This window comes from Sardina pilchardus, chromosome 7, assembly GCF_963854185.1.
Source record: "Sardina pilchardus chromosome 7, fSarPil1.1, whole genome shotgun sequence".
In the NCBI taxonomy this organism is placed as follows: Eukaryota; Metazoa; Chordata; class Actinopteri; order Clupeiformes; family Clupeidae; genus Sardina; species Sardina pilchardus.
The window spans coordinates 9,078,606-9,095,589 of record NC_085000.1 but is presented as its reverse complement, the minus strand read 5'-3'; the positions used below and the strand labels follow the sequence as shown (position 1 = coordinate 9,095,589).

Genomic DNA, 16,984 nt, shown 5'->3' with positions numbered 1-16,984 from the left:
TAGCAGTGGAGCTGAATTGCTGCTCTTGGAGTTGGCTGCAGCAACAGTGTGTAGCCTAATTCAATTAAATCATTCTTACATTTCACATATTGTAGCAATATGTGGTCACTCATCAACGCGCAGCAGTAGCCACAAGAAAAGTTTAGGTTAATCAACAAGAAAAGTTGTGTAGGCCAATTGTGTGGCAAATGAGAGCACTGAGCTGATTCATCAATGTTTGTTTTTATGGCCTTGCCCATGTGTGAATGCGCAAATTGATGTTTGTCAAGTTATAACTTTAGTTAGACAGGAAAGAGATATGGAACTAATTCATGCAATTTCTCCATGTGTTTTAGGCTACAATTATAAATGGGATAGCGCCACCCAATCTAGGTGGTGGCCTGCATCTTACAAACACTGCGTGTGGTGGTTGCTATGAGACAAGCGTCAACAAAGTAGCCTACAATCAAAAATCCTGAAATTAGAGCGAAGATTCCAGAGCGCTCTGCCCTAAAATCTTTGAAATAGAGCAGTGTCTCTGCCACAATGTCGTCTAGCTTTTCTGCTAATCAGGTAGGTCTGATCGGCCACTGATTTCCCTAACGCAATCAATCAATCAACGAGTGCAGCAATAACAGACTTTTTCTTTACCATTATAGGATGCTATCCATAAGTAAAACATTGTTTCTTCCATTTTAGTACGACGGTGCCTACAAGTCGCAGAAATTGCAGAACTGGACTGTTCCAAAACACTTCAAAGAGGTAGGTTAACCTAACATAAAGTATTTTGCATATAATAATGTTACAATAGCATTGATGTGTATTGTGGTAGTGGCAGGCTCCACCGAGAGTACCGAATTTTCTATTGGGTTCCTATTGCGAGGGTATAAGAAGCTCTAAAAATAGCCTAATGTCCTTTCAGGGTAGTTGTAGGACTAATTAATATTTGCAATCAAACATTTAATTAGAAAAAAAATTGTGATTATTAACAACATTTCAGAGACCCTCTGCAGCTGATGGACACACCACCTTTATAACCAACGACCATGGCCACCTTCTTCCAGGAATGAAAGCTAAGGTTGACTGGACACCACATTTTAATTTGTTAGCCTACATCTTGCAAATTGTCAATATAGCCTATAAACAAAATCACCCAAATAATCTAAACATCTGTTTGAAGTGCATGGTTTATGAGAGCATACTGTATAGCCTAAGTAATCAGCATCCATTTGCCATTGTTTCATGTTGATTCATTGCTTTCTTGTGAATGCCTTTAGAATGGAAGTGCCTGGACTTCCTTTGTGGGCACATGGGATTTGCCCAACCGTATCCCTCCGACCTACATTAACCCCACTGCACGTTCACACGAGGGGCAGGAGCGTCTGAAGAACTGGAATAACCGTAAGGGCACCAAAACGGCCACCAGCCCACGGATGGAAGTAGAGGCCCAAAACACTGGCCGGGCCTCCAAAGCCCAGGAGGAGGTAACGTGTGCTCAGGACCCTTTATAGGCTTATGAATTCATATGCACAATGACACCCATTAGAACAGGTGATGTGCATATAACCTTTAAGAACTTTTTACAACACAACTCCATATGAAGAATGTAGATTTATTGAAATTTGGGTTAGTGCTAGCCTGTATTTCTTTTTTTCTGAAAACTAAATGTTTTAGCTCATGGCTGACCAACCAGTGAGCCACGAACAATTGTCAGAACCAGCTCCAGAACACTGCGCCTCCCCCACTGCTTGTGGCCCGCCGGACTGTTCGAGGACTCCAGAACCCACCTCCAGGCCCACCTCCCAGCAAAGCCCAGTGCCTTCCCAGAAGAGTGCTGGCAATAGCAGACCAGCTTCTCAGAACAGCCATTGCGATGGTCAGCCAAATCCATCCAATGAGTGACCAGCAACTCAACAGGGTTCAGACTCACCTGAAGAGCTCAGGAACACAGACTGAGCAGTGACATCACAGGCACACCCAGGATTCTCTATTTTCTTTCTTCTTTTTATCATCAATATCTGCCTATCTTGTATAATTCTACCAGATCTATTCAGCCTCTTTTGAAACATAACTCATAGTAAAGAAAGTGATACATGTTGACTGCTTATAAGTGAACTTATGGATATAAGGCAATAGAGAATAAAACAGAAATTAAAATAGGCCTACATGATACAAAACATATTGTATATTGTACACTGACAAATGTTTCCAAAGAAATTGCTATTATGTAGAATGACACTGCAGTGCACTGTAAACATGATATAAAATATCATTGGGGTTCAGTAGGGGGCACATGGTCCCCAAACCAATGTCTACGCTTTGGCCCGAAATCCCACTCCGCCTACTTTAGGGGGCACTGTTCCCACCTGTTTTGGCCTATAATCAAATGCTTGACCTCTTTGGAAAGTTGAAACCCTGTAGGTTTTTGGGAAACAATCAGAACAATTGTGTGAAGTAGCCATAGAGGGTTAAAGCGGAGCAATGGAGGATCTTTGAAGTAGCCTACGGATACAGAGTTAAAGAGGCTAGGATACAGTTGTTGTTTTTTTTTTCCTGCGGGGTTACAAACATCTCTGAACTGACCATATTCAGGTCACTTGATAACTCTTACTGTAAGTTCACAACTGAGGTCTGAAGTACCAGGTCGTGTGTAGCTGTGTGAAAAAAGTAGATCAATATAGAATAAAAGATGAGTATTTTAAACATTTGTTGTCACGGTACAGTATACCCATGTGTTTAGCTCAATGTCCTTATGGATACTCCAACTCCAAATAGGACCTTTGGTTACCTAGTTTTAAAAATAAAAGGCTTATGAAAGGCATACTGTATGAACCCCTTTGTGTAGACACATAATCCTGGTCCCAAATGAAAGGTAACACTCTGAATTTTTTTTGTAGACTATTTGGATTGTATGCCATGGGTTCTGATATACAGTAGAATGACCACACAAAATATGGAATACTTACACGAAAATTGTATTTGCATCCCAATTACCAGGCATCAGTCCAAGCTTTGAAATGGTGGACAGTATAACTATGCTACATATTTGATTCACAAAATTGATTTACAGTAGAATGTTGTGGGGGAGGGAGGTAAGCATGGTATTAACAAAAAACAGTCTCATGTTACTTTAGGTTTTCATGGCTCTTATCCAACTGTGCATTAACTAAAGTAGCAAGTAGCCTTCCTGCTGCGAAAAAGAAAACAAGTAAAAGAAATTGAGTGTTTATCTCCTCTCACTACATTGATTAGGTATCCAATCTACACACCCAAATATAAGTTCTCAATTGGAAGAGGGCAGTGTAAAATAAGTTATTGATTGACGTTTAATCAACTTGAATTGGTCACAATATGTCAAGGATAAATTAGATGAATACTATTAACAGGTTTGGAGTGTAACAAACCGAAGAATTTTCACTTCAAACTCATAAAATGTTATGGACTATGGTCTATGGACAAGCCTATTTACACTTACCCTAATACTAGAAAAGTACGGTGGTACTGTAGCTTGGTGGTTAAGGAGCATGAAATAGCCAGAAAAGTTCAATTAAGATTTTCATTTATTCATTTAGCAGACACTGTTATCTAAAGTGACTTATATACGTCAACTATACTACGAGGGATTGCACTTGTCCCCGGAGCAACTTGGAGTTAAGTGGCCTTGCTCAAGGGCGCAATGATGGAAGCCGGGAATTGAACCCCCACCTTTCAGACTACTGCATGCTAACCCAGCTCCTTAACCAGTACATCACCACTGTACAACCACCACACCATTGTGCCATTGAGCAAGGCCCTTATAATTGACATATGTAAGTCGCTATGGATTAGAGTGTCTGCTAAACTAATGCATGCAAATGTAATACTATGGTAGCCTTAAAATCAATACAATCAAGGATATCTTTTAAATACTTTTAATTTACAGCTTCTTATCAGTACATAGTTTAATTCAAGTCAAACAGATACCAAAGAAATATCTATGGTAACTATGCACAGTAAGGTAGTTCAAGTAATGTGTCATTTCCTAAAACCAAAACATCTGATATAAAACTAATTTAGTAAATATATATCATATATAGTATACTATGGAAATCCTGTCAGTATGTTGAATGGAAACTGTCTTTTGTCTGACGCATGCTGGACAGCCCTCTGTACTATGTGGGTTAGTACTACGTTGCTGGAAGGAAGATATAGCTTATAATCAGAAAGGACAATATTGCATGAATGAATTGGTCTAATAGTGCACCCTATCATTTGGAAATGATACAAGTACTGTTGACAAAATGAAAACCATTATCATGACTATTCTTGCCTTTTTACTACAGATGAATAATGTACTGAGTAAAAATGTCATGTCATCAGGATGTCCATCCACAACTGCAGATATCAACACATGTTGATATTGTAGTTACAGTATAAAGAACTAGAGCTTACATTCGGATCATGCACTATGCTTTTGAAGTAACAAAATATGCTCCCCTGCCCTACAGATATACTTACAGGATTCATAGACATGGAAACCTGAACTGTAGGTACACTGGCCAAACGAAGCTATTGTTGTCAACATAAAAGATGAAAGCCAAAAGCAGGGTAAAACATGTACATTTAGGCAACGACACAGCTGTGCAGAGGAAGTTCTCCCCGTGAGACAGCACTGAGCGGAACCCCATGGACACATTCATAAAATTAAAAAAAAGAAAACTGCATTCATCAAAACAATACTTTCATTGCGATGTCTAAAATATGTTCTTAAGTCTTTTTATTTACTTTTTTCCCCACGTTTTTTCCTTTTTTGGTTTATCGATTTTTTTTTCTCCCTCCATGGTATGATTGGATAGGACCATGTATCTTAGGCTACTGATTGTCTCTAAATTAAAGTTCTAATCAAAAAGAGGCACCAAACACGGACTAAAGTGAAAATAGATATGTACTGTACTGCTATACAAATATAAACTCTGATCTTAAGAGGTATGGAAAGATAAACTAAGCATAACCAGCTCTGTAATGAGAACACAAACCAGTGTAAACTCGTGATATAGAAATCTCTTCTACAGCTTGAACCAAAAAAAAAAAAACCTCAACAAAACTGCACAGTGATAAGAAACCTGTTCAGCAACAACATCTCTAACCCACCCATGCAGACTGATACAAAACAGCATATCCTTTCCGCAAACCAACACACATGTTCCTCTTGGAGAAGGGATCTGGGTTGAGAACACTAAACCGATACACGTCAGTAAGAGAAATGGTACTAGAGCGAGAAAAAGGCACAGAAAGACAAGCCCACACGGGTGGGCATGGAGCAGCAGCTGGCAGCAGACTGGCTGAATAAGCATACACACACACACACACACACACACACACACACACACACACACACACACACACACACACACACACACACACACACACACACACACACACACACACACACACACACACACACACACACACACACACACACACACACACACACACACACACACACACACACACACACACACACAAACTGGCACTGTGTCCAATCACACACATACCCACTTCACCCCCGGGAGAGATATTTACAACCACTGTGGCGAGACTGAAATGTCTCGCCACCAGTCAGAGTAGAGTTTTAGTCGAAACAAGCTGCTGAACCAGTGCATCAAAGTATCATGTCAGTCTTCAAGGAACATTCAAGGGTGTTTTGAAAAGCTGATCGTGGTCCACTCTCCGTGAGAGGATATTCGTGACGTGGCTATCTTATCATTGAGAATAACTGAGACAAAGCTCTGCTGTAAAGAAGGAATACGGGGAAAAACAGCTGAATTCAGATCGACCTTTTATGACAGAAGCCATACAGCACAGATCCTGCAGCAGAGGCGTCAATCTCGGATACTGAAATCAGCCCACTTCCTGCTTCGTCTCCGCCTTCTCTCCCCGAGCTGATGTCTCATTGGCTGTCTTCCGCTGGGCGGTGTCAGTTTTCACAGGTTTTGTGGGAGCCACCAACTTGGCTTTCGCCTTAGATTTGTCTGGGCGACGGACCGGAGGTGGGGTTTGCTTCCTCGGAGGCTGGCCGTTCTTCGCAGGGTGGGGGTCATCACCAATGTTGACGGACAGGTTGGTGTACAGCGGCTCCAGCTCCTTGGACAGGAGCTGGTAGGTCAGGGAGTTCAGCCCATCGGAGCGCCAGTTTATCCTCGTACGCTTCAACAGGTCAAACCTATCAAGAGCCAAATAGATCACCATTAGTAGAGAACTTTCATACATCTATCAAACAAATCTACCATTTACTATTGCTATTTAAAGTACAGCTGCGGCTTAACATCAACAGGTGTTCCACAAAGATGTCTAACACTCTGATGATACTTTTGCAACTGAGAGACGAATTGCTCCTTGAGAAACAGCTGGTGCCGTCTGCCTCTAATGACAGATAGGACATGAGATTGAAAGATTTTAGACCAGCTCCTCACTAAAATCTCCTCATGTAATGCCTCTCAATGGCCACTCAATGGACAACCACAGTCCACTAGTCCTTACTCTTCTCAGTGGTCACACTAGGGTACAGCTACCCAGTGACAAAAACAAAAACAAAGGCTCTTGTGTGCATGCATGTGGTATGGAAAAAATATGTGGCATTAAATGCATGTTTGAGCATTTGAGCAAAAATGTAATTGTCAGGCCAAGATAATGAAAGTTGTATGTTCGCATCAACTGCGTCCATACCACAAAACCGTATTCATCATTTTTTCATTATATATGGAAATTTCATTATTTACATAACAAGGCTCTCAGTCACAAAGACAAATCAGTTCCAAGTGCTTTTCAGCTTTAAGTCCTTCAGCAAGGACAAAACGCAAACTCTCACGAGTCAACCAACGATACCTGTTGTTTCTACCTTCCTCTCTATTGTGACAAAGTCAGGTCAAATAATGAATGTATGAGGACAAAAGCCACATGCCATTTGAAAAATGTCCAGATGCCAATCTCATTCTCTTATCTGACTACAGTATGTAGAACAAAAATCACACACAGATTTGTGTTATATTATCACAGTAAAGGCAGCATCTGTGAACTATGGGTGACTTGATAAGCATAATATATAATATATGTATTTCTTTTATTATCATTTTCATTAATATTATCATGTGAACAGCCATGACACAACCAAACACCGTCTCCTGTTACCTGCGAGGGTTCTGCTCATTGCCCTGGTCCCCTTTATGCTTGATCATCTTATAATGGCCTATGGCCACCGGGGGGCGCACTATCTTCATCCCTGAGAGACGTATCCTGAGGAGTCACATAAAACAGGAGTGTGGTGAGACAAAAGGAAAATGCACAAAGGCAGAGGAAGAGAATCAGAGCACTAGAGTCAAGAGGCAGAATGTGGACAAAGGTGTGAATGTTGGGGAGAGACAAAGAGGGAATGTAGCACATCTGATGGATCACAACTTGTGGACCTCTGAACTATCTACATCCACTGACTACTCCTTTGAGGGGTTTGGGTTTGTGTCATTACATACAGTAAGATCTACAGTAACTACAACATAAGGCAATGCAAACATTTACATACCAGGTACTCAGTCTAGTGGTGTGTGTGTGTGTGTATGTGTGTGTGTGTGTGTGTGTGTGTGTGTGTGTGTGTGTGAGTGTGTGTGTGGGGGGGGATACGGTATATATGCTATATATACTGTAGCTATACAAAGTACTTGTTTGGCAACTGGTAATATAGGCTACGGACAGTTCTATGTTTGTCTAGATTAAGACAAGTGTCTTGGTTTCAAGGTCTGGCCAATAGTTCTGCCATATCTTCCAACACATCTAGGTCAGTTGGTTCCACATTGAAGTAAAGTGTGACACAATATAAACCGGAAAAGCCTGTTCAGCCCAGAGCAAAGCTAAAGTTTTAGTGAAAATAACACAACATAGTAAAAAAACACGTATTCCTAAGGTTCAATATAGGGGATTTAAGACCTGACCTGCTGAAGAGTAGCCCACTTAAGTCAGTGCTCATGCATCAAGCTGGCCTTGTAGTTTCTGGGACAGGCAACAGAGGCTCTGTACTCATTTCCGCTTTGAGTCAATGCCATGTTCGGAGGGTACACTACAGAAACTTGGAAGCGAGGGAACCAGAGAGGGTGCAATACTAACCAATGACCTAAAAAGGCAAGCTACACAGTTCAGTCACAACAGCTATGCCTCTACCTGTGGGTTGCAAGGCTTTGACTTTTCGTGTCTGATCCAGTGTTTGAGCCTGCTTCCGTTGGTAGACTCCTACCTTGCCTGATAATCCATTGATTAGCAGCTATGTCCCAAATACACTGTACCCTTTCATGCAATCCCACAAATGTATGACAAATTAAAAAAAATCAAAGCCTTGCACACATACCAACCTACTATCTTTTGTTTATACTTACTGAACCTTCCAACAGTTAAACTGGAGTGAAAAGACATGAGAGAAGGTTTACAATGAAAGTGACATGGCTAGAACAGTGTACTCTAAAGTGTTATGATGAACAAAAGGGACTAATAAGAAAAAAGAAAAGGCAGTAAAACACGGTTGAGGTGCCGTGCCAACTGTGGCACTCACTAGTGCAGGGGTTATCAACCTGTGGGTCACCCTGGACACTCTTCTCAAAGTGCTTTGACCATAATAATCATGCTATGTTTCCAGCCAGGTGGAAACCAGTCGGGCGCAGCCAACCTGAAGCTGCACCGCTCAGTAAAGTGAGAAGCTGTGAATGTGTATCTCGCCACGACAAGCCAGGTGACAAGCGGTGGCGCTACTTTCAACTCTATGTCTAAAATCCAATGTATCATACATGCATACTACTGTACATCTGCATGCATTAAACAGATTAGACTTCATTTAACTTCATTGAATTGAACTAGGCCACGTGGGTGTCTCTGCTCACCTGGTTGCGATGTCGTCGTCCTCTCCTCCCCAGCCCCAATACTGGTTGGGAAAGCCGTTCATCTTGAGGTACTGGTTTGGAGTCACAGCAGAAACGCCGCCGAAATACTGTGGATATGGCAGTCTGCAGGCAGGGCGGCAAAATATCACGGTTACCGGTGCCGCCATCGGGAGCACATCATTTCATTTCATACTTCACACTTTCCATCAGAGCTCACACTGAGGGTGCACTCACTACAATTTCACTTCACATTCATATAAATGACACCCAGTATATCGGTTTGGGGACTTTTTGGCCTTTAATAAATAGAACAGTAGGACACAGTGTAATAAGTGGGAGGGAGATGGGATATTGGTTTGAGAAATGACCTCCGGACGGATACGTACTTAGGGCTCTGTGGGCACTGGGTCCATCCGCAGTATGTGGTACTGGACACCAACATTTTTGCTCCACTATGGTTCCTAAGGTTAATTTGGGTCCTAAGGTTCACCTAAGTTCTAGAGGCTAGAAAGTTCATGGTGTCTTAGCCTTACCTGTACCTAAACTTGTCCATGGCCACAGAGAGATGTGTTGGATACTGAGGGTGGCAGGTGTATGTGTTGTGGTCGTTTTCAGGGAGCAGGTCGACGTCATGGAGGAAGATGCAGCTCCAGTCTTCGTCCCGCAGTGCCTCGCGCACCCCGACATTCAGCAGCTTGGCGCGATTAAAAGTGGCGTTTCCAAGCTGCAGAAGAGATGGAGAGGGGGGAGTTACACAAGTGACACGAGGAGAGATGCAGGAAGTGGAGCATGCTTTATCCTTGCCTCTGAGGTTCATGGCCTAGAATTCCCAAGAGGTGTTTTTACACTTTAGTAAGATTTTATGAAAGACCAAATGTCTAGCATGAAAGGGTTTGAGAAAAATAATTCCACCATTGCCACTACTTCTCTCTATCTGGTTGTCTTTCTGTCTTCTGAATATTTACTGAAATTGAAACACAGTTTCCTATCTGAATGCAATGCAAACAACAAAATCAGTTTGATTGTTTTCTTTTTGCAAAACTTCAATGAGCAAATCAGTACTGTGCACTGCAAAGTAGCGTACAGTTTTGAGCAGGACTTTGTGAAATGTCCTGTTTCTATGTTGCATTCAAATGGTACTGTTTATAACATACAAGTAACATAACACAATAGAAGTGCTGATTCAATGGATTTCGTGTGGACAATGCACACAGTGTACGGCTGTGTTTGAGAAAGATGAGAAACATTGTTTTTGTCAAGATTGTATCAGGGTGTAATGGTTATAATGGATTATAATCTGAGACCTGATGCACAATATAGATGCTGTAGTGGATCTGCTGCCGTTGCAGGAAAGGGTGGAGGTGGTAGAGGAGGGCTCGGAGGTGAGCCTGCCGGTTTCGGTAGGGCACCACGATAGCCGTATGGTGCCTTGGCTCGCAGTCTGGTGGAGTGTAGTGACCCCCTGGAGTCACCAGAGGGTTCTTCTCCTTGATCTCGTCCAGCGAGGGAGGGGACGACAGGCGCACCAACACAGGGCCCACTGCAGAGGGAAGTGAGAGGACATCTGAGCAGTCTCAACATTTATCATCTGCAGCAATCTTAGTCGCCTCGGGCTGGGGGGTCTATAGAAATTATGGATGAAAGCCAAGAAGCTTATCCTGGAATCTTGGCCTCGGGAAGCGATTGTCATTGCTGAAGGTCGGTGAAGAAGTAGTGGGTGCATTTGTTGTGATAAAAATAAAAACGGGGTTTATCATAAAACCCTTCTCATAATATAATGGCCGATATATTTCAATTGATTGGATTCATATTAATTCGGACAGCCAGCATTTCTAAAATTAAAATAGCCAAGTTTGAGCCACAACAGCAATTTTTAAACTGATTACATTCTAGGGTTCTTCTTTAATCTATAATATGCTTTTTACTTTATTATTTACTGAAGCACTTGGCAGGCCACTGAATCCCTAAATCCTGCCTGTCAAGGCTCACATCCAACCAAACTTGTCCATTTGGTTGTCGTCTCACACAACGCTAATGACCTTATGCAGTCTGCTTTGTTGTATATGAGGATATCTGTAACACAAGCTGCTCACCCAACAGTGGCGAGGGCACCTGGCAGTCCTTCAGCTGTGGCGTTGGCCCTGTTGGTGCCGCTGGTCCTGCGTGATGGGGCGCGAGCGCCCCCAGGTGGCTGAGGTTGGTATAGACGTCGTGGGGCCGCGAGTAGTCGAACTCGGGCTCAGTGGAGTGGACAAGCACTGACACCAGGCCCCGGAACCCTCCTAGGGAGAAGTAGAGGACGAACGCAAACTGGAACCCCACCAGCATAGCCAGGGTACATGGGGAGTCCAGCGCTCGACCACAGCACAGCATCGTTGGAGTGAGAGAATGAGAGAGAGAGAGAGATTCAGAAAGAGGGAGAGAGACAGAGAGAAAGAGAGAAAGGGGTCAAAGGGGGGACAGACAGGGAAAGACAGATGAAAGAGAGAGAGATAGAGGGGAGTGTATCAAGAGAGTACAAACAGAGACGGCTTTGAGAAACTCAGAGCCACTGGAAGGGTAGACAGGGGTGAGAGGGGGCAGTCTGACGGGGATTACAAACTGAAAGAGAGAGGGTGGGAGGAGGAGGAGGAGGAGGAGGAGGAGGAGGGAGAGGGGAGGCGGAGGTTGAGAAGGGCAACTCCGGCTCTGAGGGCCGGCAAGTGGGCATCTATAGTGTGAGACAGAGAGAGCTCAGGAGCAGGGCCCTCCACAGACCCATACCCTCAGCACAGAGCCAATCGCTGCAAAGGAGACAGAGGAGAACACATAAATACATGCCAACCTTATGTTGCTTTGAATAAAAAGCGTTTGTTAAATACCAGTCAACTTTAACTTTTCAATACATGACATGGGCAAAAAGGCCTACACGACACCTCTGCTGTCGAGACAGCGTTGTAAAATATAAAATAAAGTCAACAATCAGGCATACAGCCTTTTGTCATATGTGTATGGTTGTTTACCTGTGCTTTGGTGTGGTCAGAAACGTCCACGCAGCAGTGAATGTCCATTGTGTTCCTTTCCCCGACACGACACGTTACCAGACATCCTAGGGAATGAATTAAGCCAAGTCTCAAGCTCTCCTCCACAGGCAGGCTGACACCACAGGCCACAGGTATGACATTGTCTAGACTTCTAAAACGAATGTGAATGTGTGTATGAGTGTGTGTGTGTGTGTGTGTATGTGTGTGTGTGTGTGTGTGTGTGTGTGTGTGTGTGTGTGTGTGTGTGTGTGTGTGTGTGTGTGTGTAAAACTGGTCCCCATCGAATTGCTAAATTCTCTGAACTAATTAAAGTTGTTTGACTGACAGTCACGGTGAATCACCCAATGGCATTATCTTGGCAGGTGAAAGAGAAAGGCTATTTGGGATTAGATGCAGCAATTCTCTCATCTGTAGATTATGCAGCTTTCTGTTGTCTTCCTAAGTCAATGCACTACCCTTCTAAAGTTCTCCAAATAACAAATGACCTTGAAAGTCTGTGGGGTGCACTATGTGATTCTGCACTGAGGGATGTGGATAGAGGCCAAATGCTGGGAATGACATTGTAGGCTACAATGGTCCTATCAGCATTTCACTGGCACATTTATCACCCCACGTGAGTTGGTAAAGGATGGTTTGCGTGCAAACTTTAGTAGTTAGTGAAGGATATAGGAAGTGTCAAGTTAGAGGAAAGTAAAAATGTTCATGTCGTTGATCTCAACATAACATTATTCGCCTAATATTATTACTAGCCTATTATTAATAATAATAATTATTATTATTATTATTATTACGAATGTTATTATTATGTTATTAGACAAAGCGATTCGGCCTCGGATACTAATGAACAAACATTGTAATGAAATCATGTAACGACACAAAATGTATCTGCCATCGCCCTAGGTTTGGCTAGTCCAGATGAGGTGAATGAGGTTTCTATCATCCATGTCGAGATGCGACTCACCCGTTTCCCTTCGATGGTCCGAATCAAGTCCCAGGCTTCGGAATGAAATAATGAAGGCCGCTTTCCCTAATATACATTCGACCGATTTCTATAATTATGCTTTATCCGTTAACATTCCTGAATGTCACGGTTGCGACCGGACTCTACAGCGAACGCACGAAAAACCGAGGAAAAGTCATCGTCTTCACCAGCAGGTGCTTCCCAGAAGCCATTACTACCAAATGCTACATCGGTCTGCTAAAACGCTGTTGTGGTCGCCGCTTGCAGACATGCAGAGGGGCAAATGCAGATGACGCGTTTACAGGGGCACCCTTTAATGGACGAGTTGACAATAGATTGACAGAAAGTGAAGCCAAGCGCACACTTTGTGTCAAAATACATTTTAATCTTCACGATTTCGGACGAATTGGTTTTCAAATTCAACACCTACATTTGTTCCATATTTGCATTCAACGTCAGTCCAAAAATGTTAAGCTCTAGGCTACTTGATGTGAAGATGCTTCTCGTGTTCTCCTTAGAACGGAGTGCTACATGAGACAGACATTCGCCAACGCTAAGCCCCTCCTCCACTCATCCATGTTTGGGAGAAGTCACTTTGCAGCATCATTATTCCAGTGCTGTGTACAGATGTATGCTATCATGTTAAGGATGCTCTGAGCTGGAGATAATGGCTATGTGACTAAGAGGTTTAGCTTTTATGCTCATGCTATGCATTAACTCAGGAAGCAAAAAGCAGGCATGTCTTAATCCTATCTTAAGTGTGCCGAATAGGCCCTATCTCTCCAAAAAAGATGTCACAAATGGCAAGGCTTATGTCCCTTCATTAGGCCTATCTTTAACCATGTTACCATCCATACAGTGACATTTTTGCTGCTGAGTGGACTGCCATTACCACCCACAAATGGTTTGGTGGGAGGAAGAGCGAGGAGGTGGCTCCTATGGTAGGCTATTTACCATTATTAACTGAATTTATTAAATCATCATACACAAAAACCTTTTTCCAGATGCCTCATCCACTTGTTTAGTTGAGCCATGAAACTTTCATGGACTTCACCATCAGCCTAGGCAACACCTTTTTTATGGTGGAAACACATCATCAATGGTCATAATCATCTTCATCATCATAATACATTATTTTATGGTAGGAACATATAATTTTCAAGAATTGCAGAATTGAACATTATCAAGAATGGCAGGATCAAGTAATGTTACAGATTTGTTTATTTATGTAGGTCTGTAACATTACTTGTCGTCTGCAGTAGATACTCTTTGCTCATGACAAGCAAAAATCACCTTTATGTCGGGGACTTTCTGAATGTACAGTACCTTGTTCAGGCAAACTTAATCACGCAAAAACTTAACAAAATATTCACAAAGGATCATACAGTATTTTGTAAGTTTAAGACAATGAATACACCCCAAGACTGTGAGTATGCAGCCACAAAGGTAATGCAGAACAAACTAATATGATTACACTGACTAAAGTGTGGAAAGATATTACTGTGAAAATCCCAGTTTATCACTAAACCACCCACTTGAAACACTCCCCTGTTTCTGTAATGAGGTTCCATGATCTTCAAAAGCATGGCAAAAGGGTAATATGAGTGAAAAACAGATATGTGAACCTGGGGTGACTACTGAACAAACATAAAATTGACTCATTGAAAATGTGTGAATAGTGCATATTTTGTGAGGCATAGAGGTAGGCTATTCCTGTTGAGGGAGCTGGCTGTAGTAGACAGCATAAACTGAAATGAAAAAATGAAAATATTATTTAGTTTTTTTTTATGAGGGTTAATATTGTTTTTAACAACACCCATCCCAAAAGCATAATAAAATACTCTGAAAACTGAAAACAAGTATTTTATAGTGTCTATCACAGCCAGATTTGATGTTTTATTAGCTAGGAGTACAAATAGGACAGCAGTCTTTCTGAGGAACCATTTCCAATATGAACCCTTCACTTGATTAAAAGGTTCAACACAAAGTCATGGTTCTTCAAGGAACCATATCAGGCACCATTTAAGAAGCTTTGTTTTTTTAGAGTGGCAAGGCTGCATTTATCCTGATGTGCTTGAGTAAGCAGGGCTGGACACTGTTGGTCCTGTGGTGCTGTGATGCAACTTGCAGAGTCAAAATGTTTAATTGTGAACACATTTTATTTGTCACAGCTTCTAGACCAAGATCGTATCTCACCTCTGCTCCTGAAGTGAAGCTGAAAAGGCTTTTTTTTAATTCTCACATGCAGCACTTTAGCAGAATTACAGAAAAGGCATAATCAAAGGCACTGTTGTCCCAAGAAGTCAAGAAAGTCACACTTCCTGAAAATCCAACTGTTTGTACATTATTGAGTACATTTTTTTCTGTTTGGTTTCGAGTGACATTGTGCAAAATGATCCATCCCTCCATCATGGCCACCCTAACCTTGAGACCAGCCCAGTGGTCTCAGTGTGAAGGCACGGAGTGGTGCTGAGTTTGAACACAGAGGTTCAGACACATTGCATTGAGATAAGGCAGAACAAGCAATTTAGAAAAAAAAATGAAAAAAGGCAGCCAGGGCTTTGAGAAAAAAAACCCAACGCCAGTATGTTGAAGGAAAGTTACTTTGAAATACATCCGCACAAAAAGACAAACAACAGTGACAAAAAGAGCACCTTAGGAGACATCTATTTTCAGGCATTCAAGTCTAGCTCACCTGGCCAGAACTACACCACACAATAATTATAATTAAAACATCTATTATAATAATAATAATAATAATAATAATAATAATAATGACAATAATTACTATAAAAATTGCAACCATAATACAATAACATGTGAAATAAAATAAACATTATGCACGGTACTGGCTGAGAATTTTGAAAAGGAATCTCTACTTGTAGATGACAATGACTAAGTATCCAGTTGATATTTGGTATTTTTCTAACTCTGAAAATGATCTCATGAAACTTAAATGGTAAAATTGCGTTTTCAAAAGAAGGTACATGTCCGTTTTCACAGCCTGGACACATTCTCATTTGAGAGTGACAAAAGCACACTTTAAAATCCATCTGTTTATTTTGTTTTGTCTCTGGTCATATTTGTCTTCTTCTCACCATCACTGGGGACCCTCTACAGTATGTTTCTGTCCCTATTCAACTCTACTACTTTCTCCTCATGCTCATCCTCATCCTCCCCACCTGCCCCTTGTGCTCTTCCACCCTCGACTCCCTCCTCTACACCACTCACTTCTGCCCCTCTCCTTTCCTACGCACTCTCCTGATGTATCCTGAAATGCTTATTTCTTGTAGTTGCCAAACTGTATGGCCAGTCGGTCGAGAACACAGCGGAACGTGGCAGGCTGGACCTCCCAATAGTTGACGGGGTTGCCATAGAGACTGATGCCATTGTAGAAGGTCCTCTTGGTGGCATAATGCCGGGGGCAGAAGTCATTCACATCCACAACGCTGATGGTGTTTTCATGGAGGTAGACAATCTAAAAATATGGGAGAAAGAGAGAGAGGGAGAGAGAGAGAGAGACGGAGAGAGAGAGAGGAAGAGAGATAATGAAAAATGAATATGAGAGAAACAATGACTGTGAGAGAAACTAGGCTGAAAATAAGCTATCTCTCGTCGCTCTCTCTCTCCTTCTCTCAATACATTGATATGATGGCCATGTTATTTTACCCAAGGCCTTTCAATTTAACACCCCACTTCACTTTTCTTTTCAGTACAAGCCATTAGCAGGCTGTGTAGCCAGCCTCCCTCTGCTTACCTGCAGGAACTTCATGTCCGGCAGGCCCTTGGGCACCCGAGTGAGGAGATTGTTCTCCAAGTGCAGCTCCCTGAGCCTGGGCAAGTAGGACAGGCTGCCATTCTCAATCTGGCGGATCTTGTTGTGGCCCAGGCCCAATCTGGCAACCACAAAAAACAACAAAAAACAACAATGACAAAAGGGAGAGAGAGAGAGCGAGAGAGAGAGAGAGAGAGACAGAGGACCAGGCACAGATTAGGGTCACGTACCCACGGCGACGGAGAAACACAATGGACTAGATCCACAGCGAGGGGCCGCATTGTCTGAGGCGGCCCACTAGAGCGTGCAGATCAGCAGAGGTGGAATGCTTGCCTTTCACTGGCGTGCT

The 16,984-nt window shown here is 42.4% G+C and overlaps 3 protein-coding genes across 4 annotated transcripts in view; 1 reads left to right on the top strand and 2 right to left on the bottom strand.

Annotated features, from left to right (window-relative positions):
• The first annotated feature begins 414 nt into the window (after positions 1–414).
• cfap126 (cilia and flagella associated protein 126) lies at positions 415–2,077 on the top strand. The gene is made up of 5 exons (XM_062542145.1): positions 415–552; positions 679–741; positions 980–1,057; positions 1,257–1,463; positions 1,654–2,077. Exons 1-5 carry the CDS (start codon positions 526–528, stop codon positions 1,879–1,881), a joined length of 603 nt encoding a protein of 200 aa, XP_062398129.1. The 5' UTR covers positions 415–525; the 3' UTR covers positions 1,882–2,077.
• Positions 2,078–3,880: 1,803 nt separating this feature from the next.
• b4galt3 (UDP-Gal:betaGlcNAc beta 1,4- galactosyltransferase, polypeptide 3) lies at positions 3,881–13,331 on the bottom strand. 2 transcript variants are annotated; one of them, XM_062540645.1, is made up of 8 exons: positions 12,861–13,331; positions 11,879–11,964; positions 10,970–11,659; positions 10,181–10,416; positions 9,410–9,600; positions 8,877–8,999; positions 7,147–7,251; positions 3,881–6,181 (listed from the first exon to the last, which is right to left on the bottom strand). In XM_062540645.1, exons 3-8 carry the CDS (start codon positions 11,247–11,249, stop codon positions 5,860–5,862), a joined length of 1,257 nt encoding a protein of 418 aa, XP_062396629.1. In that variant the 5' UTR covers positions 11,250–11,659; positions 11,879–11,964; positions 12,861–13,331; the 3' UTR covers positions 3,881–5,859. The 2 variants fall into 2 exon arrangements, with proteins under 2 accessions (XP_062396629.1, XP_062396630.1); XM_062540646.1 differs by having other exon boundaries at positions 9,416–9,600.
• A 1,681-nt stretch (positions 13,332–15,012) lies between these two features.
• The window catches only part of bgnb (biglycan b), a 20,335-nt gene continuing 18,363 nt past the window's right edge, over positions 15,013–16,984 (bottom strand). Inside the window, exons 7-8 of the mRNA XM_062542144.1 lie at positions 16,618–16,756; positions 15,013–16,338 (exon numbers count right to left, since the gene is read on the bottom strand). Coding sequence (XP_062398128.1) covers positions 16,141–16,338; positions 16,618–16,756 — 337 coding nt within the window. The 3' untranslated portion in view covers positions 15,013–16,140. The remainder of the gene's footprint in view (positions 16,339–16,617; positions 16,757–16,984) is intronic.

Bases quoted from the DNA above. Each gene is read 5' to 3' on its own strand.
- cfap126 (XM_062542145.1), top strand. From the start codon at position 526: ATGTCGTCTAGCTTTTCTGCTAATCAG. The intron at 553-678 runs GTAGGTCTGATC...CTTCCATTTTAG, and splicing joins CTAGCTTTTCTGCTAATCAG to TACGACGGTGCCTACAAGTC. The intron at 1,464-1,653 runs GTAACGTGTGCT...TAAATGTTTTAG, and splicing joins CCTCCAAAGCCCAGGAGGAG to CTCATGGCTGACCAACCAGT.
- b4galt3 (XM_062540645.1), bottom strand. From the start codon at position 11,249: ATGCTGTGCTGTGGTCGAGCGCTGGACTCCCCATGTACCCTGGCTATG. The intron at 9,000-9,409 runs GTAAGGCTAAGA...CCCTGCCTGCAG, and splicing joins ATGGACAAGTTTAGGTACAG to ACTGCCATATCCACAGTATT. The intron at 6,182-7,146 runs GTAACAGGAGAC...GGCTCTTGATAG, and splicing joins AATGAGCAGAACCCTCGCAG to GTTTGACCTGTTGAAGCGTA.